This window comes from Pelmatolapia mariae, linkage group LG16_19 (assembly GCF_036321145.2).
Source record: "Pelmatolapia mariae isolate MD_Pm_ZW linkage group LG16_19, Pm_UMD_F_2, whole genome shotgun sequence".
Lineage (NCBI taxonomy): Eukaryota > Metazoa > Chordata > Actinopteri > Cichliformes > Cichlidae > Pelmatolapia > Pelmatolapia mariae.
Genome location: NC_086241.1, coordinates 58,528,624 through 58,550,496, shown reverse-complemented (window position 1 = coordinate 58,550,496; position 21,873 = coordinate 58,528,624). Strand labels below are relative to the sequence as shown.

General features: G+C 41.2%; 1 protein-coding gene across 1 annotated transcript in view; it reads left to right on the top strand.

The window, feature by feature from the left end:
• Positions 1–537: 537 nt before the first annotated feature.
• The window catches only part of LOC134644995 (glutamate receptor ionotropic, NMDA 3B-like), an 82,580-nt gene continuing 61,244 nt past the window's right edge, over positions 538–21,873 (top strand). The window contains exon 1 of the mRNA XM_063498210.1: positions 538–1,323. Within this exon, the coding sequence (XP_063354280.1) occupies positions 790–1,323 (534 nt within the window). The 5' untranslated portion in view covers positions 538–789. The remainder of the gene's footprint in view (positions 1,324–21,873) is intronic.

Genomic DNA, 21,873 nt, shown 5'->3' with positions numbered 1-21,873 from the left:
GAAGGAAATGTTACCCGACGAATTTTCATTAAAATTCAACAAGAGGCAAGCTCCGTGAGAGGTTAGATTATTGGCGGGCAGGCTCTCTCTCGCGCGCACACACACACACACACACACACACACACACACACACACACATGTCTGGTTTGCTATCCTCGTGGGGACATCCCATTGACATAATGCTTTCCCTAGCCCCTTACCCTAACCCTAACCATTAAAAATGAATGCCTAACCCTAACCCTTACCCTAAACCTAACCATAACCTAATTGTAACCCTGACAGTAAAACCGCATTTTGAGTGTGAAAATTGCTTTCAACCCCAAGGGGACCTGGATTTTGGTCCCCACGGTGCAGAAAGTCCCCACCAGGATAGTAAAAGTCAGATTTTGGTCCCCACCAGGATAGTACGAACCCGTACACACACACACACACACACACACACACACACACTTGGAGAGACGCTCACACACACACTTCACAGCTGGTGTGCCTTTCTCCAGCAGAGACTGACAGAAGCGGGGCGACCGCACTAAGCTGTGAGCGCTCTTTTCTCCTCTCCTCCACCAAGCGCGTCTTTTACTGTTGACATAAAAACTTTGAAGAGGTGAGAGTCGAAACGTCAAAACGCCGACAAATCACCGTCGACAGCGCGCATCAACAAAGAAGAAAGGGGAAAAGAAAAGAACCATCAAGTCTGAGAAAAGCGGTGGAGCCGGGAGAAAGAGGGAGCTATGCCATCTCCCGCCGAGCAGAGCCCAGTCCTCCAGTGTTGTGTGTCGGAGCTGCAGCATGGTGTCTCTTTCTGGACTCTGGACCTACTGCCTCGCCCCGGGGAGAACTCATCTCCTTTTCTTCTCTGCCAGAACGCTCCTGCTGCTTCTCTTATTAACCGTCTCTTCCTCCCCGGACGCCTGCTTCCCTCACCCACAACCTTGCCACATTCTCGCCCGGATAGGACACACCGTGCGTCTCGGTGCGCTCTTGCCGACCCGACAGCCGGCACGGATACAAAACGCGCTCAACCGCGCCCTGGCCAGCCTCCGGCATCAAGGCGGAGGGGCAGACTCCTCCACAACAACCTCTCAGCCACCTCCTCTGCTGCCCTACAACCTGAGCTTGGAAATGGTGGCTCGATCGCCCGCGGGAGGGGACCCTGAGTCATTGTCCCGTAGTGCCTGCCAGGACCTGGTGGTCAGGGGTGTGTCAGCCGTGCTCGCCTTTCCCCGCTCCAGGGAGGAGCTGATCCAGGTGGAGTTTCTCTCCTCTTTCCTGGAGATCCCCTTCGTATCTATCCTGGAGGACACAGAACCCCTTGTGACTAAGGTAGGGATTGACGCTGTGTGTCTTTCCTGGCCGTCACTGTGCACCTGTAGCAATCATCTTTGAAAGATGACAGTGAAAAATGGTTATGTGTGTATATATCATGGCTTTCATCTTTCCAGCATCTTGCACTTCAATTAGCAGCATGCCATGACCTAACATAATTTCATCTGATTCCAAGAGCTGACATTCACCAGTAAGTCTTTGACTGACCCATTAGCCTGTGGCATGGATTTTGTTATCTGAGTTGGTGCAAAATGCTTCCTACTAGTCAGATTTTAAGGCAGGCTAAAGGCAAATGGACAGTGTAAAGAACCGTGATCATCAGAGCAGTTACACTAAAGAATGATTAAAATAATACAGACAGAAATGGTGATAATGTTACACGGATAATTAATTTTAAAAAAGAGACATTTTAGTGTATCAGACTTTAACTTCTACCACTGTTGCCTTCTTCCAGCAAAGACTACTGTTCAGACTGATTTTAGCTGAGCTCTGGTGAACCTGCAGGCCCTTAACATGCATGTTTAATATCTGGTCACTCTGACTTGGTATTGGACTGAACCCCCGAGCGAGGTGAAAATTTCTCTCTTTCTAAGCTCTTTCCTCTGTGAATCTATGTGCGTATGTGTGTGTGTGTGTTTGTGCCAGAAAGGATGTGTGTACTTAGAGATTGCTTCTGGCACCTTTCTGAGCCCATTCCAGCAGTTGAAATACTGATAGACAGATGTCACGGAGAAGTGTGTCTCACTCTATTAGTATGATCACATATATACTATGTTTATGTGTGTACGTGCAAATTAGGTAGACAACACAGATCTATGTGTGCGTGCAATGTTAGTATTCCCAGCAGAACTGCCAGTCAGTCAGTGCAGCTTCTGTCACATTTGCCTACATAAAAATGTCTCTATCCCACTGAGCAGCCAATTGCATCTCTAAGTCACCACAAACATATGAATGCACGCACTTTGCACACACATATTTAACTATCACCATCATGTGGGGTGGGGGTAAGTCTAAAATCTTTGTTCTGCCACCTCTCTTTGCCTACAATGGATTGCTTATTCGATTTCAATAAAGGTTGCATGAATGAGAAGTCAAACCACTTGATGAATGTGTCGGCAAAGCAAGGAGATAAGCAGAGGAGAGTAAAAGGAGAGAAATTTAGGAGATATGAAGGGGGGAATAGAAGGGGTGAGCTGGAAGAGAGAACAGGGTTCTTTTTTTCTATAGAACTGTGCCAAGCAGTCAGAGGGCAAACAACAATCATCACTCTCTTTCTTTGTCTCTCTGTGTCGTAGCACTCCAGTATTTTTAGCCATCATTTCAAGCGGCATTTGTGAAATGAAAGCCTTTTTTGGTTAATTTTTGTGTTTAATGCTGCACAAAAGCTTCTCTTTTTTTCTCCTTGGTGTCAGACTAATCTTTCTTTTTTATTGAAGATAATGTCCAATCTTATGATGGCTAACAGAAAAAAAAGGACCAGAAAGTGGAAATTACTCCCCAGAGAATAGTTCTGAGTACAGCGTGTGACCAATAAGTGCTCTCCAAAACAAAAAAAGACAAATACAGCCATTTTGAAACACTTATTTTAAAAAAAACCTGCATCTGCTGCATGTAAAACATTTCAACCTCCTTTATGATCTTGTTTTTTTGAACTTTCATGTCAATGGGGTAGACTGGTGAAAACATTAGCTCGTTAGTTAATAGCTGGTTTCTTGTTTATTGTGATTCTTCTTTTTTATTTGTGATTTCATGTTTTTATATGTGTGTTCTCATTACTGTCATAGATTTTGGACTGTGGGTGGACAAATCAAGTAATTTTAGGAGACTGTAAGAAATCTTAAAGGTCAGATTTTCAAATTTCCTGAATTATGACACTAAAAATCAGGATAATTTCACCATTAAAAATACAGTTGGTTTGGTGACGATAAAATAGCCTTTAGTCACAGCCCAAAAACAGTTTGAATTTCAGGAGAATGGCCTGTGAAGGATCGTAGTGTGTTTTCTTTCTCTCACACCCTAGGGTGCAACTCTATAGAAAGGGAGCAATGTGGGAAATTAAAGGACGCTGGCAGGAGGTGGGACAGGATCTTAAACACACACAGAGAGGGCAATGACGAGTGGGTTAGGTCAACAGGGAGCCAAATTGTTAGCCTGTACAAACAGGGAACAGTGCACAGGTTTCACTGCTGATAGGGGAAAAAAACCCAAATCAGAAGATATCATTCTAATTAAAGATGCTATTTACATTCTAGCATCAGGAGGGCGGAGAGCTCCAGAGATGGGGGAGGTGGGCTGGAGAACAGCAGAGACAAAACAAACGACTTGGCCAAAAAAAAAAAAAAAAAATCTGTCACAGATTGATCCAAATGAGAAGGGGAGGGTTTTTGTTTTTTCAAAAGAGAGTCTTTCCTCCTGGGGTTTTTAAATTGTGGAAATTCTGCAGGCTACTGGGAATTGAGCCCATGTTTTTCTGGTGAACAGATACCTTTCCTGGACATCAGAGAGGGATAGAAAGACACAAAGAAAGAAAGAAAGAAAGAAAGAAAGAAAGAAAGAAAGAAAGAAAGAAAGGTTCATGCACATTTAGAAAAAACAAAACTAATTCTTCCCTTTACCTGCCAAAAGAATACTACATCAATCTTAAAACACCACAGAAAACTAAAAGGTGACTTGTTGACTTGTTTTCTTCACAGGCTAAACAGACTTCCTCAAGGTCAAAGAAAATGTCAATGAGGGGAAAAAATACATTCTTTCACAAATTAATTAGTATGTGGCACAGTTTTATTTTTCTTTCGTGACAGCTAATTCGCCATATTTCATGTTTCATCTGACGACAACAACAAAAGAAATACTCTTCCACGTCGGGGGCGTCATGTAGCATGTGTGACATTTCTTGGAGGTTGTGATGATAGATTTTCCTGACTACCTTTTAGTTCGCCCAAAAAAACCCAAACCAACCAGATGCTGAGGGGTTGAAGGGTTGTCATCATTATGCAAATTTGTCCCACAAATTGTCACATGAAATTCTCTATTGTCAATTATTCCCGTGTCACAAGACTGAAAAATATTCGGCACCACTGATGAAACAGAGACATGAAAGGGCACAGACAGACACGGGGACAGAAAGACAGCCAGAGACAGGGGTCGTCTGTCCGTCTGCGTTCTCCTCTCCCTGCTTAGTCAGAAAGAGCTCTGGGACTATGTGATGTGTCTCAGTAAGGAAGTGCTTATTCTTCCAACCTACTTAAGCTAATTAGAACCACTGTATGACCCCTAACTGTAAATCTCTCTCATCCATCTATGGCATGCAGGATGGGAGGCGAGGAGCAAGGAAGAAGGGACAGAGAGGGGTGGGGAACGAAAAGGAAATGGACTTCTAATTCCCATTAGGGCCATTATGGGCATTTTGGAAGCTGATTTTTTCATCAGTAGCTTTTCATTGATTCAAAGTAAGTAATCAAATTGAGCATATTTGATATTTAAGCAAAAAAGTCCAAAAATAGCCTGGATTAACCCATTAATAAATGGGATGGGGTTTGAAATCGGTATTCTATGCATATGTTGGGGTGTTGGTAATAGTAACAATTTAATTCTATTTTTTTTTTTTTTTTTTGTTAAAAGTTGGTGCAATTTGCCAACAGACATAATTGAAAAAGAACATCTATGCATTTTTAATGTGGCCGGCCTTTTTTCATGCACAGTACTACCAAACAATTCTGGATTTGCTGATAATATCACAGGAATTATTTAGTGAGATCATGATTTCTTTTTTTGAAAGCGTATTAGCGGAGAGAGCCGAAGGAAATGGTTTTGCTGATTTCTGAGTGTGATTAGGTGAGAGGGGTGGTATGAAGTGAATCCATTATTTGTCATTCTCCACAAGTGGAACTGAGTTCCTGCAGCTCACTTTACTCCCAGTTGCCATTGAAATAAACCTCGGATTTTTTTTCCCCATAAGGTGGAATGTACAGAAGTCTATTTCACAGACTTTAATCCTGACTAACATTCATATTTTTCCCCTTTGTAGTTCCTTTACCTCAATTATTTCCACAAGACATTCCTCATATTATTATATTCCTTTCAATAAAGAAGAGTGTTTTACTCCTATTTCACAAAGCCTATTTTGCCTTGTATACATGCATTATGAGTACAAAGGCATATTTTGCTTGACCCAGCTTGCACCTGTTACACTGCCGGTGTGTTTAGTGATGCTGATAATTAAATCTCAATCTGAACTGAGCTGCTGAACCTCAAGTCCCACAGAATCGCAGCATTAACAGAACGCCATAACTGCAAATGGTGATGTCATTACCACTATCCCTAAACTGTAATTACCACAATACACACCACAAAGTAATGCAGTGTATTATTCATGAGGTCTTTACTGTTTATGATTTGAAACAACCTTTATCGTTCTGTTGGTGAACTACTTTCCCTTCTGCAATCTATCCATCCCACATTCTTTCATTAAGTCTCTTCTTTTTTTAATGACATACCTCATTCTGCTTAGTAAAATGAAGATTAGTACAGTAAAAAACCCAATTTGCGACTTTGAATGAAATTACATTTTAATCCTGGGACCCTGCTGAATAAGACGCATTGTGGCTCGGAGCTAGCCCTGCTCTCAGAGGACACACATACTGCAAACGCGTTCGCACACACATCTGCACTCCCGCGTGCACATCTGCAGAGAAATGCAAGTACTGGCCTCACGCAAAAATGTATCTTGCATATATGAGATTCATGCACGCACAGAGAGTCTGCCCTGTGCTAACTAAAGGTTATTAAGTCTAATGAGGCTTTACAAGGCCATGCTGCCTTTAGTGTTTTCTTTGAGATGAGGAGGGGATTTGTGCCGTAAAACCACAGTGGAATGAACGAGTGGAAAGAGAGGGACAAAAACTTGCGCCTAGCCAGAGCTGCAGGGAAACTGACAGCTTGGGACAAGCAGGCCACTTAATGCAAACAGCTCAAAGCTTTTTCTTTATTAGTACTATGATGACAGTTCAGCGCGGTCTTGACTGAGCCAGATTAATTGAGCAGAGCAGAAACAGCGGAGTATGTATTACCAAAAGGACTCTGGGCTTGTTTGAGCTGCTCACTACGGCATTCAAGTTAGTGTTCTAATGTTTGTCTTGTGTTTTTGCCTCTGGTAAAACAAATGTCTCCAGTAGTTCCACACCAATTTTATGTTACTCAGTGGAGCTAAAAAGTAAATGAAGTAGACCAGTGATGGATGGAAGCAAAAAACACCAGAATGGCTGTATATATCAGCAAGCAAAGGAGATGTGGTTTTCATTATAATGAGTTAATAAAGGAACTGATGGAGGTATATAGGGATAAAGAAAGCAGGAATTGGTCCATTCTATACTCAGAAAGAAGGGAAAACGTTGAATGAGAGAATATGGAAGTAGGGGAAAGTGAGGAGGTAATCAGGTGCTAGGAAATATGAGAATGGACAGAATATGTGGAATTAGAAACCACATGAAAAAACTACTCATCAAGCAAAAATTAAGGAACATTTGAAGGATGAATCTTGGAAAAAAGGAAGTATATCTCAGAGAATAAGAAAGTGACTATGGAAAAAGGGAGGCACCAGGTAGAAAACAAGGAAAGTAAAGACATAAGGGAATAAACTTAGTGTAAATAAACAGGAAAGAATCAGGAATTAAAGAATAAGGCATGGGGAGAAAGTGGTTATTTAGAAAAAAAGGAAGGGAAAGCAAAAGGAGGGAAGTGGGATAGAGGAATAAATAGAAAAACTAGTGAAGGGTGGAAAAAAAGAAGAGGGATCAGCAGAGGAAGGAGAGTTCAAAGGTTGCAAGAAATGAAGAAGAGAGGGTGGAGGTGCTGGGAGGGAAGGTGGTAATGCTGGGGAAGGCTGACAGCAGTCCCACGACTTGTGTTTTCTCTTCCATTGCACAGTCTGATGGAGGCAGTTTTATCTACACTGTGCCGGTTCATTAGAGGATTAGTGAGTGATAACTAAAAGTTATCTGTGATTGAAAAACACCTTCACTCAACACGTGCACACACGTGGACATGCGCACATGTACACACACATTCTGTTTACACACTAACACACACTGTGCACATATAGATTGTACTCATGCAAACTTATTCAACTTCCCAAACTTATCCCATCCACCTAAAGTTAGTGCCATCTTTCCCGGTCTGCAGAACCTGCGCTTGTGCAGCAGTTGTTTGCCTGCATACACACATGAGAATGTGTGTTATAGTTTTTCATTATGTGGCAACTGAGGCAGAACACCACAAATCTAGGCCAGGTGGGCTTCAGTGATAAGGGCACATCGAGAGACACACACACACATTGTAGGACCCTATAGGAGATCCCATAGGCATAGGTCAGGGGTGAAAGACAAGCAGACGGGAGAGGCAGACAAGTGGCGAGACAGGGGAGAGAAGGTGAGAAAGACATGCGCTGATGTGAGATTAAACAGATGCTGACAGATGGCGTTGGGGCATAGCTGAGCCACTGCCAGAGAGACAGGTTAGCCAAACACAAGCAGTGAAGATAAGAAAATGGGGTAAATGTCCAGAAAGGGGTAAGACAAAATTCAAGTAATAAAAGCAAAAGAGTAGGAAAGAGAAACATATAGAGAACCAAACAGAGTAAGACAGATAGCAATTCCGACAGGGTGGGGTGGGAAACAAAGAAAGATTAAAAACTGAGAAAGAAATAGCAAAGTGAAGTGAGCAAGTAAGTTAGAGATAGAAAAGGAAAGGGGGGACCAGGAGGTGTCAGAGAAAGTGTGACAGAGCCAAGAGCTGTCAGGGATGAAGTTATTTGAGAGGCGGGTGAGGCACAGACAGGAGATTGAAGGATGGTAGACCCCAAGGTAACTTCTGTGTTCCTTCTGGGATATTTATGTTGGGAGTTGGCAAGAAAACAGGCATGATTTAGAGCCCATCTGGTTAGGCTTCAACACCACCTGCCCACAGAGGAAAAGCTGTCTGTAAGGAGACATACAACAGTGCACCAGTGGCACTCGTGTACACATGCAAACATGCTTCGTTACATCAGTTACATGTGTAGAAATGGAACCATTTCCCTCGATTTGACTCTCCTCCAGTTTTGGCGTTTTAAATTTGAGTTTAAATGCTGGGATTTAGGGCAATGCACAGGATCCTAAACATAAACTATATCATAAAGTTATATTTTGGTCCAATTTAGTGTATGTTTTGGATGCTAAAGATAAGAGTAAGGGCAAAATGAAAATGGTTGCATAGCAGGTCACAGCACTGAAAAAAGAGAAACCAGTTATGTTTGTGGATGGAAAACTTGATCGCCTTGTTTAAAGTAATAAAAATCTTTATGTAATGAAGCACGACCATAAAAACTATAAGCCTACTACCGCTTTAGCCAGATCACAGAATAGAATGATGATTATGGAAATCTGGAATTTGTGCAGCGTTTTTGTTCACTACACTCTGACCTCGCCACTCCCCACAAGGAAACACTCTACTCATCTCAGCAGGGAGAAGGGATTTGTGTTGGTGTGTGCAGGCATGCAGCAAAAGAATGAGCAGAGCACTGACAGCTTAAGTACACCGCTGTGATTGAAAGGGTTTCTTGAGGTATGTGATCGCTGCCTTTTGCTTGTCAGTCTGTTTGTCAACAGGAAAAACTACAGAACTGGATTTTATGAAACCTGGAGGAGTATATGGAGCATGGCCAAAACTGAACTTTTAAAATTAGGCATAAATCTGGATTATCTTGTTTAAAAATTACAAAAATCAGGGAATTGGCCTTGGTTGAACATGAGCTTTGAAAGGGCCCTTTCCATTTGGTTGTGTGTTGCTTTTCTAAATGCAGCATCTAGCTCAAGTGGGGCTCCTGTAACTAGCTTGCAGGTTTAGTTTTTTATTTTTTAAGTGGAAAATTTTGTTAACGATATTTGTGAACACAGTTCACAGTTCAGCACAGCTAATATTCCAGTGCATTGTTTTTAATAATGGATTGTCCATCAAACTGGTTTGGGCCACTGGGCAAACAACGGTTTTACTACAAATCCTGAAAAGACTTGGATGCTACGTTTAGTGCTCTGTATGTTCATGGTGTCAAACTACCATTAGCTCGCTTTCTTCAAATCAATTTGTGGTGTTTGTGGTCAGACTGCAGAAACAACAGAAAACTAATACAGGTTAAATTGTACTAGTATGTCTCAAGAAATTAAAATATTATGAAAATTGTTTTTTTCTTAAATTAATTAAAAAGGCAGACCTTTTCATATTTTACATTCATGTCACATAAAGTCAAATATTTCAAGTTTGCTGATTATTGCTTTTAGCTTGACTGTAATAAAAAATGTAAATAACTGTGGTAGGACTTTTCTTTATTAAAGCCTAGAAATAATGTGGTAAAGGTGGAGTAATAAGGTTGGAACAAGAAGTTAATAACTAATATGGTCATAGAATGTCATTACCATGTAATTACAATAAAATGATAACATATACATAAAATTTTAATAGCATTCTAATGTGTCAAGGTGTCAAAGCATCAGTGTAGAAAAATTAGAAATACTTTTTTTCATATCATTTCCCTCAATTTCTGACCTGTTATTAATGTTATTAATTAACCTGTTATTATTCAGTCACTTTAATTTTAAAACTGTGTAATTTTAAAACTGTGTATATACTGTATATTCTGTGTATTTATTATCTCACTCTTATTGCCTGTTTATGCCCTGTCCTTATCTTCAATGTCATGCTGTTCTGTTGTATCTTAATTGCCCCTTGGGGATAAATAAAGTCTTTCTGATTCTGATTAACCACATACATAGAGTTCAGTGTAATATTACTCAGGTAGAACCACTGTTTGTGCACAGTAGTCACTTGGGATCACCATCTATTTGGGCAATTAAGTGGTAATAAACTACTATTTCCACATTCTTGCCTTTTTGTTTCCACCTTGTTGTTCCCCTATTACCACATTATCACTGGAAGCTGCACTAGAAAGTGCAAACAAAAATGAATAAATCGGAATTTTATGTCTGACGTGAGTGAAAACACCCTCAAATTAAAGCTATGTAAACTTGGCACTTGTTTCAGCTGCAAATGCAAAATTACGGCACATGCCTTCTGACTTTTCTAAAACTCTCACACAATTCCACATTTACATTAATACTGACACGATCTCCCTGTAAAATGCATGTCCTATCCCGTGATTGCAGGGACCTACTGATGTAAATCGAATCATGCTCACATACAAAAACTCTAGTGTTCAAACGTCACGACAGTCACAGTCACAGCTCTGCCCCACACATACGTAGATAGGAATGCCTCAGTCAAACTGTATCTGGGACCATCCATCACACACAAGCAGTTGTCATTTCTTGGGAAGTCATGTTTCTCTCACCTTCTCCCTTTCTGTATTGACCTCTGCGTTTGAGCTGGCTCCATAAAGTAGAGCAGAGCGGAACGACAGATAAATCCTCGTCTGACTGCAGGTGCAGGGGAAACGTCAAGATGATCTGATATTCATTTGCACAACATCTAACACATAAATACTATTTATTGGATGAGAAGAGACATGCAGACATGGCACAACAGAGCAAGTCACTACAATATACAAGGTAGCAGGGAAAAATTTAAAAGGACGAGTACTGAAGGCAAGTGATGTGTGAATTTAAAAGTGAGTTTAAATGGGATGACCCACAAGAAACAAAGAGATGGAGAAATAAAGAGCTAAAAAAGTGCGATAGAGAGAAGAGAAATAGGATGTGATCAATTTTCCTTCTTCATTGTCCTTCACTATAGAGGACAGACCGTCCTCCAGATAGCGCTAAAGCAGCTTCCCTGTCGCACTTATCTCCTGCCAAGTCACGCAAGAGAGCGGTGCAATATTTCACTCTAATTCAGGTAGTAGCATGCATATATCTTGCATCTAGCTGCTCATTTTCTTTGTTGTGGTTGAGGGACAACTGAAGAACACCATAAAATTACTATTTCTAAAACCTTTCAAGATAAATTGTATGACCAAATGTGGACTGTTTGGACACTTATTCAAATAAAATGACAAATAGCATGACAAGAAAACAAATCACTGTTGTTTGATAACTTTATGCCTGAGTGCCATATTTTCCCGGTACAACAGTGTAGGCGTGTAGGTGTGAACAGTCAACTAACTTCACTTGGGCTGTCATGTCATAACATTTTTATGCTATATAAAAAACAGATTCCCTGAGATGTAACAAGGTTGTTGCACCGGCAAACAGTACAAGACTGAGCAGAATCAATAAGTTGTGAAGTACCTCAGGCAAGGAAACGGAGTCAAGATTTTTTAATTGAGAAAAAGGGAATGAACAAACATTGAATTGTGTTGTTCTTTGTTTTCTTTCTTTTGTTTAAAAAAAGAAGAAGCTTGTGGCATTATTTTTTCTGTGTGTTTCAGCAGTAGAGTGGCCGTGAGGTTTTGCTGGAAACCAACTGTTTATATTTTCCCAACTCATGACACCAGAGTGAACTGGCACTGAGGCATGCAGGTGGAATGGTTTGGTAGAAAGATCCTTTTCAGGCAGGACAGCTGGGCAAAATGGTTGGGTGGATATATCTTTTTCAGGCAGCCCGCTGTTGACTACTGCTGACTGGGACTTGTCAGGTATAAAATTGGACTGGAGGAGCGATATCTCAATTTTAGTTGAGATGCTGCAGAACGAGTGGATCGAAATCTGTCCTTTAAAGATGTAAAGTCTCATTTAGGAGGATTGGCATACGACGTGTGATAATGAAACACATTTGAAACGACTGAACTGTTTCACCAGAGTAGAAGCATTTTATGTTGCCTTTTGTCACCTAGCTGGGTATGAAAAGCAAAGGAAGGCAGTGGAGTATCTGAAAATATGAATTCCTTCTTTAGTGCAGTGCACAGAAGAAGAAAATTAGCTTTCATCAAATGACTCCTTCAGCAGAAAAAATGGGAAAGGCATAGAAGTCACACTTTGTCCTTGTCCAAAAGGCTCATTGCGCTTGAATATCAATAGCAATCTAAAATTATACATCGAAATAATCAATTGCAGGCTTAAAGCTTCCAAATTAATTAAATGATTATGAAACAGCAAAGTTGGGCCAAGGTTACATAAGGCATTATAAATGTAATCCTCTGAAACTCGCTAACTTAAAATACAAGTCCCACAATTCTCCTGCTGGCAGTGAACAAATAGGGTTCATTTTGCAAGAGAGATTAAGTGTTGAAATTACAGTTTTGAGTTTTATTTTTACTCATACTTAATAAATAGTTGGATTTACATGCAAGTCAAGAAGGAGAAATGGGACTTTCCTGCCATCTGTGTGTTTTGCTTTTCCTTTTTGGCGCAAAGAAACAAAGCATAGTTTATGAGTCAGCAAAGCAATCGTGGTATTGGACATTCCCGCAGCAGTCACTCTCAGACTTTGTTTAACAGTGTTAATTTTCCAAATGGCACCATAGTACAGATGCAGGGTTCATTGGCACGCTTGTCAGCTGTAGTTAAAGGATGCCTGATAGACCAGTACGTGCTTGATCTGTACATTCCACTTCCCTGTCCACTCTGTGTCAGTCTCAATCCAACCATCGCCGCTGCATCAACAGAGGGGGTTACAAGTTGACTGCCAAGGCAGAAGCTCTGCCAATAGCACTGTTTGTGCGCCTGTGTCTTTTGTTGTTATATTGGGTGTGAAAAATGTTTGTTGTGTCAGCTTTGGCATGAATGCGCTGTCCTCACTTTACCGTATAAACAGTTGAGTTTGAGCTCAGGTTTCATTTTAGTTTCACACGAGCTTCCTCTGCAGATTTTATTGCCTGGATCTTTTAAAATAATAATGTTTACTTGTTCATTTCTGTGAGTCCTTTATAGATGTCGTGTTCATTTTGGATTTAAGGCTGACTTTTACTTTTTTCTTTCTGAAAAGATTGATTTTTTTAGCCACCCAGAGAGATAGGAACAAGCTGAAAATGAACACCGAGTTGCCCAGCAGACACTAAAGATTACACTTAGCATTTATCTGGATTAATGGCTTTTTAACTAATGCAAGCTTAACAGTCACTCTTTGCATACATGTAGTTTGATCTTGTTTGGAAGAAGTAGTTGCAAATTTCATTTGCTTGGTATTTGGTGATGGACAGGTGGAGTACAGTGGGTTAATCCGAGTCTGTTTTCAGCGTCTGGAAAGGAAGATTCAACAAATAAAGAGTTGGTGTTAAATGGGACTAAAAATTCAAAGCGTTCTTATTCCAGGATGTTAAAATGTCACAGATGTTCTATCACTTGTGCTGGTGTTTCAGAAATACAGCGAGATATGCTCTGTGATGTCTGTGTCTTAGACACAGAGAGATAACGGTCCTCTTTTAAAGAGTGATGCCAAGTTACTTGTTTGCCCGCCAGGGTATCGCAATTCACAGCCTATTAAGGACCTTAGTGTTTTGCATTTTGTTTTCATATGCTGATTCATTGTGACTGTTGCTTGCTTTTTTACTTGCTTGCTTATTTTACTTGCTTCCACTCACTGCTTGGGCACCAAACACTACTTCAGTGTTTCCCCTAGGCTGGCTGCATTGGATGAAGGGAACACTGTGCTTGGTTAGGTTAAGGAAAAGATCAAGATGTGGGTTAAAGTATATATGATTATGTTAAAACATAAATCCTGCATGTTATTGTAATGACGTGTATGCACAAGTTCAATAAGGAAGGAAGATATTTCCTAAGTTTTTGGCTGCTAGTCTGTTCTCTACATCACTACCACTTTCCCATGCTGTCAGTCTCAGTGCTAACACCATTACCCTAGTCCAGCCATCTTCTTGCCTGCCCTCGTTGAACCAGTCAGCCTCCACTCTGCATGGTTTAAATTTGTGCTCTCCGTCACTCTCCCTTTCAGAATTGTGCAACCCACCTCCTCCCATCTCCACCTCAACCAAGTCACCCAGAGCTCCATCCAAGCCTCAGTCTTCATCTTCACCACACCTCTGCATCTAGGGGGTGTCCTGTCCTGTCACCCCTGGGATACGGATCTGCCATGATGGGTCATCGGATTCTAATCACCAAATACATTCATACATTTCCCTGTCTCAATAAATCATGTTCAGTTCTTCCATATGACCTCTCCTTACTGAACTGGTCGTGTTCTACTGGTGTCTCTTAACTCACAACTTGATGTAGTTCTTTGCAAGCATCTATATTTATAGCAAGTGGAAATGAGAGATCCATCTATCCTTTATTTATCACCGATTGCAATATTCATGGCTGAAGTGTACCCTGCTGATATTTATTTTTTCCTGATTCTGATTTTCTTTTTAAAAACTCTAACTTGCAGCATATACAGAGAAAAACATTGTTTCTTCAATGCAAAATATTATTTTCATAATACAAATTACAAAAATAATTAAACCTTACAATTTTAACCAAAATCTCAGGTACCAGATGTCCTTTCACTGTATAATAAAGAGCTCTGCTACAGGAAAGAGGTACAAATAATTCCCTGAATATGAATTGTTGTACACCCACATTTACCTGACACGTTTTACCTTACCAAACAAGAGAAGGTGCAACAAATTATATTACAAAATTATATAACTAAATAAATGTCATGCACTTGCATAATTTTCCACAATTTTTTAAAATAAATTCACCAGATAAAGGACATCAATCCTTTTCTCTTTATCACTTGTCTCCACAGCTTTAGCTTTAGCCACTTTACTTTTGTTAGCTTTTATTAAAATCTCCATGTTAAACCTGGTGAAGGTGAGTTAAGTGTCTAATTACATTTGTTGTTACAAACATTTTCACAGTGTTCGAGTCTTCGTTAACAACAAAGAGCTTCCACATTAATGACGTGTTCTCATGTGGTTGTGAGTGTGCACCTGAGTTGCTGTGTGCATGTTGCGCATGAATGAAATAGACCATTTTGGAATTGGACATTTCGCTAGAAATCACAGATTATGGTTCCTGGTTGGTCAGTTATCTTATCACTATGTCCAGGTAAAACTCTCACTGAGATTAAAAATCTCTTTTTCATGAGTGACCGCCAAGAGGAGCAGAGATCTAATATTGCAATAACCCAGTGTGTTGCATGCACATATTTGTGACACAGCAGTTTTTAATAAACACCAGTATTTGATGCTCCGTGAGAATGAGCATCAAACGAGAATAGATTTGAGTGACAATTCTCTTTCGCTTTGTCACTACAAGTGACAGCTTTCACATACTAATTTGATCCACTGCTGATAACTTTATTTCTAACTCGGTTACAATTGTTGAAAGCCAAATGTATTCCATGAACGATTCAGAAGTATTCACATTTAACAATTAATTTCAGCTCAGAGTTTTGAACAAATGTGATTTCACCTGGCTCCTTTCTGCTTCAACAAAGTCAGTGCACATATTTGTGGATATATACGTACAGCAGGCCATACACTGAAAGAAATGCTGGTCAATTCTTATTCCTTGGTGGCACTTAAAGAATGAGATATTGATCGCAACACACACAACTTATTTTCCAGCTTTACGTAAATCAGTTTGTGATTGACAGTTTCTGGACCCGGAGCTGTCCATCCCACTGACTGTTGATACCTATATCCATTTTCCAGCCTACCAGTGGTTTAACCCTGCTTTCAAATTAGCATCAGTTACTTCTCCAAGAGCTTTTATTAACAGTGGACATTTCCAAAACCTAATAATATTGCTGGTTTCTCTCTATAGCATGTCTGGGATTGTACAAGCCTAAGTGATTAGTTTTACAGCAGCACAAATCGCTCTGAAGTAGATTGTCAGCGGTGAGTGCAGGAGGTCCTCAAGAGGGAAAACATTCAGTCCTCTAGCTATTTAATTATGAGGGCAACAGACCCTTGGGTCCATGGCTTCTTTCTCTCACAAAAGAGGCTCACTAACAAACTCCGGTGAATGCCTTTGATTGATCTGAAGCTATTTGAGGTGGCCATGAAAAGAAAAAAGACAGTTACAGAAGGAGGGAATGGGAGAGGAGGAGAAGAAGAAAGTAGGGAGAGAGGGGGCTGGAAAGAAAAAAAGATGGAAAGAAAGGGGAGAGAGGGATATCAGCAGGGAGGGAAGTACTGTATGGAGCCAGGAAGAGAGAATGAGGGATGAAGGGAAGCAAGGCATGGATAGATGGCTGGAGGGAGGAGTAGAGAGAGAGAGGAGGGGATGTTGGCGTCTTTTCTGGCACGGCAGTTTCCTGCACACACAGAATCCACACAACTAGACACAGACCCAAGAGGTGCATTTGCACACATGCTGACACAAAAACACACTTTGTTAAACTGGTGTTAGGGCTTCCACTGTATCATGGGAACAGAGATGTGGATGTATTTGCATAAGTGGGTATTATACTCTGAGCCAGTGGACAGTAGCGATGGCTAAAGTAGATAAGATAATGCTTTCATTCTCTCTTTCGCTCCCTCCCTTGCCCGATTGCCACACACGAACTCTCCATTTATTGCTTACTGACTTCTTTTCCCCCTCTTTTTTTTACTCAAGGCAGAAAAATTCTCTTCCTGCTCTTCGTACTTTGTCTCCCTCCCTCTCACCAAACAAACACATTCATCCTGTATATTTGTTGTGCAGTTAACACTTTTCACACCCTCCAACTTCTCCTCTTATCTCCTTTACTAAACTCCCAGTGTGAGAACTTTTTCAATTATCCCTGCCTCTACCTCTGAGGGTGAGGGACGAAGGCACTGTTTTGGCAGGATAAAGAGCCCGCAGAGGAGAGAGAGAGGGGAGAGGGGAGGGGAAAGAGAAGGGTGGAGGCAGGAGGGGTGGGAGGAAAAGAGAAGTTAAGGGAGAGATTCCGCAGTGACTCCGTTCCAACAAGTCATCTTTCATTTTTATGACTTCAATCAAGTGTCCTTGAAGCCTAAATACACCCAGATCATGCACTCTTATCCTGGCTCGAAGACTGGGATACCTTTAAGTATAATAATACCTGCACTGCCCACTGTGTGCACAGATTTTAATGACTGTCAGTCTAGTCCTGTCATTTAATAGCAAATAGTGTCCTGTCCCTGCTGTGCTTTGGCACAAATACAAAATGTACCCCATTTACTTTCATTTTTTTCTCTTTGTCATTGCCTCTAAGTGAGCCTCACTCTCTTCTACTCCTTCCCACACTTTTTGCTCTCCACCTCCACCTCTCATTTCTACCACTCACATGCACACGTCTTTCACTTGGCAGGACACCACTGCAGTTTGTCACAATATGGTACTGGAAGCAGTGAGAGTACCTTTGTTTCTATCTGTGCGTGGGTGTGTGACAGAGTCTGTGTGAGGGTGAGAGATAACTGTAAACTTGCTGAGGATGTAACCTTGCCCAGAGAACTCTGGCTGCAGAAAGTCAACTGTCACCTTTGTGTGTGTTCCACTACAGTTACAGAGTTATAGGAGTGTGTAATTCCATCTGTCAGAGTCTACCTCAGTCTGGGTGTGTGCGTGTTTTACGTGTGTGTCCGCGCACGAGCACGCACAGCAGGACTCCCTCCTGTTCCTTCGGGCATTCCGATTCCTCGTCCCATTTTCATCCTTCTCTTTCTTATTAAGACTTGTCTTCTCACCTCTCTGTTTCTCCGTCTCTCTCAGTTTCCTCTCCATTTCCTCATTCCTTTCGCAGCATCGTTTTTCTCACTTCTTCTCCCCTCTCCACCTCTACTTCTCGGTCTATCCATCTTCTCTACTCTCCCTTTTTGTTTTTGCCTCACTCACCCTTCCCTCCTGCTTATCGCTTTCCTTCCCCCTATTTTCCTCCTACTCATTTCCCACCTGTATGGGATTGCTGTTCAGAGCCATCGAGCCCAGCGCTTGTAATACCCTGACCAGAGTTATTTAGCCGCGATATGACAGGTAGGGAAATGAAATCACCACTTGGGTGTGTGTGTGTGTGTGTTTTTCGTTTCGTTCCCCTTTACTGTTTCTCCTTCCCATTTATGAGACCCTGCTGCAGGGCTATTTTTAGTCAGCTGCCACCTTCTCACTGGCTTGTAAAAGCCGTCCACCAGACGTTCACTTAGGCAGAAATTCTCTATTGTGATTGCGGGATTGATGAATGTTATCTGCAGTGGTGTTTTGGAATGAATAAAAAAAAAAACACCTTCCCCTCTCTCTCTCATCGCTCCAGCATTGCCTGACATATATATTATAAATATTTTAAAACTGTTGTGTATCACATATTATATTAAGTCGACTCCGACTCTGCTTTTGGCTGACAAATGAATGATGATAAACGTATTAATTCATTTACAGGTTTGGATTTAGGGACTCATATACCACTGTCGTTTGGTTTTAGGATAGGCTTGGTTTCAGCTGGCCCATCAGCATTGTACAGAAAGAAATATTGTCTATTACCTGACAGTGAATAGATTCACACTGTTTTGCCTCGAGGCAGCACGGTGGTTAGCACTGTTGCCTCACAGCAAGAAGGTCCTGAGTTCAGTTCCACCATCAGGCCAGAGTCTTTCTGTGTGGAGCATGTTCTCCCCGTGTCTTTGTGGGTTCTCTCCAGGTACTCTGGCTTGCTCCCACAGTCCAAAAACATGCCGTTAGTGGGAATAGGTTCATTCTAAGTTGCCCATAGGTGTGAATGTGAGTGCGAATGGTTGTCTGTCTGTATGTGTTACCCTGCCTCTCACCCTAAGAGAGCTGGGAAAGGCTCCAGCCCCCCGCCACCCTGAAAAGGATAAGCGGAAGAGAAAGGATGGATGGGTATTTTGTCTATAGTTTGGACTAAAGTAGTGTAAACCCTGGATAACAAGGATTTTTCTCCTTTTCATGGGTTGTCTCTTATATTTCCTAATGAAAATTTACCCGGACTGTGTTTGATGCGTTAATCACATTTCCACCTTTTTATGTTCTGCATTTTAACTGAGTTGCCCTGTCTTGTTAATTTGTATGCTTTAGAGTTAGCAATCTGATGCTTTTTAGTTTTTCCTTTTAGTATGGTGCAAGATCAGCTTGTTACTAGGCTAGGCACTTTTGATAAGGTCCCCTCTTTACACTTATGCATGTCAGTAAGAACTCCAGGACACAAAAATAAAGTGCACCAGTAAGATTTGCAGTGAGACCCGTTTAGTGAGTAGTGGGTAGCAGCCCCGGGCACTCCTCAGTGCCGATTGCCTCCTTAAGTGGCCCCAAGTTGGCCATATTGATTTATTGATTTAGTGGAGCTGTTGTTTTTAACTATCTAATATTGTGATTGTAGATAAATTTTTAAGAAATATATTAAAATAAAGGAATAATTTGGTTTTAATTTAAATAGATTTTTTCTTCTTTTATGGCCACTCAGTCCTAATTTTGATTGACTGATTGTCTGTGTGTTTTACTGCCAGTTTGTAATATAATTCAGCATTATTAGATTAATGTTTCATAGGGTGGAATTTCCTCGGGTGGTGGTTTTGGTCATTTTTCTTAAAACCTTCGTGTATTTGATCAGGGATAGAAAGGACAGCTGCTCAGTTTGTAGCTATGCTATGCTGCAAACCAAAGATACTAGAAAAAAACAGAGTCACAGAAGTAGTCACAGAGTCTTGACATTCTCAAAATGGCTGCAGATAAACCAGAAGCAGGGCTTTTGAAGTTGCATCCAAAGAAATTTTGTCTGTGATGCTCATGCTTTCGCCAAATCTCCGTTCTCTAGCGTGGTGCAGGTTTGTTTGGTAACAGACAAGTTGGTCACCCCAACTCATAAAAACAAAAAGTAGATTATGCTCCCTGTGGTGCCCCCAAACTCAGTGTTCTATAACCAAACAGAAAAGGAATCAGAGGTCCTGATTCTATTGCTTTTATACTCACTTCCAAACATTTCACACACTCTGAAAGGATCCCATGCCAGTCCTAGAACCATAAACACCCCCGTGGATCGATTTGCTCATGCTTCAGTAAAGCAGTAGGTATACCACTCTTGTGGTCATGGATACAAGTTTGAGTTGGACTGTTACTGCTTGGAAAAAATGTGTTGGGAGTAAAGTGTAAGGATCTTCTTAAGCAAAGTGGAAGTGGCGTGAAAGAGGCAAATTGAGAAATAGGGCGAACGTGACAAAGCTTGAATGTGGTTCCTGGAAAAAAATGCAGTTAAAAAGAAGAAAAACTTTTCTGAAAAGGCTCTCCTCACCACAACCACTCTTTTTTGTAAATCAGAAGAGCTGGCACAAAGTAGAGCTGCTTTTGCACACCATTTCCATCTGCATGATTTTTACCAAGCTCAGGGGCCCAACTGAGGTGACAGATCGCTCCCAAGGAAAGGACAGACTGCCTGATGTTCAAGAATGGAAGACTTGTGAAGTTCTGATCCGTAAATGTCATTTTATCTCTTGGCTATCTTTCAAAAATTCATTTTCTCTCTCTCTTAAGGGTGTAGCTTTTCACAGACACACTTGCACGCATTCAATCTCTCTCTCTCTCTCCCTCCCTTTCCTTTATCCGTCAGATGCTTAATCTGATATTAAAGATACTCCCAAATGCGAAACTACCCTTCAGAGCTCCCATTTACCACTAAGACACATGCATACCTGCCAATTACACTCCCTCTTCTCTCTTCCCTGCAACTGCTCTCTTGCTGAGTATTTTATACATATGGGGACACACCTGCCAAAGGCACTGATTTCTCCACCACCTCCTTTCTCGCGTGCGTGCACGCACACACACACACACACAAAACACACACACACTTTGACCTGCCAGTGCCACAAAGCATCTTTTCCCTTTGAGCAGACTCCCTAAAAATGTCAGGTGGGGTATAACAGGAGGTGAAGGAAGAGGAAAGGTTGATGCTGGGGAAAGAAGGGAATTGAGTGAGAGATGCACACATCAGACATGAGGAGGATTTCACTTTTGCGTGAAATCACGTTATCAGACTGGTGCAGGGTATGCCAGCTGGGAGAAGAAAGCAGCAGGAGGAGGAGCTGAGAGACAGGAGGGGGGAAAATGTCTGAGACAACTGTAGGCTTTCATATCCTGGCTACAGAACATAACACATATTGAAAGGTAGAGATTTTACATTGATGAATTATTACTAGAAGGACTTCCAGACAACCAAATGGATAATTTGGATGTGCACGTGGTCGGACCAAAGGATGGCGTGTCAATTTTGTGGTTACTTTGTTTTGTATGCCAACGTAAGCTTCAAAGAAAAGTCTTAGATAAAAGGCAGAGCGTATAATCACCAGCACACTATGCGCTCACACATGCTCGTGCATACTATACCCAGTATTGGCATAATCTCCCCTGCTCTGGCATATGGCTGCACACTGAAGTGTGCAAACTTTTATGTATGTTTCACATTAGACATAGAATGTCAGTGCTTCAAGGGTTCAAATGTAAAATATGGTTTCAGAGATGTGGGACATATTTTATAGAAGTATGCACACAATCTCTCACCTACTGTACATTTACACATTCCGCCGTGTACTATTTATTATTTTGTTATTCTTCATTTTGTTTAGGTAATATTAATTATTCATTGCTACTGGCACCCACAAATATCATCCCAGAAGATTAATATGAAATTTATCCGTCCCACTTCCTCACTGGCATGTACTCATTCCCGTGG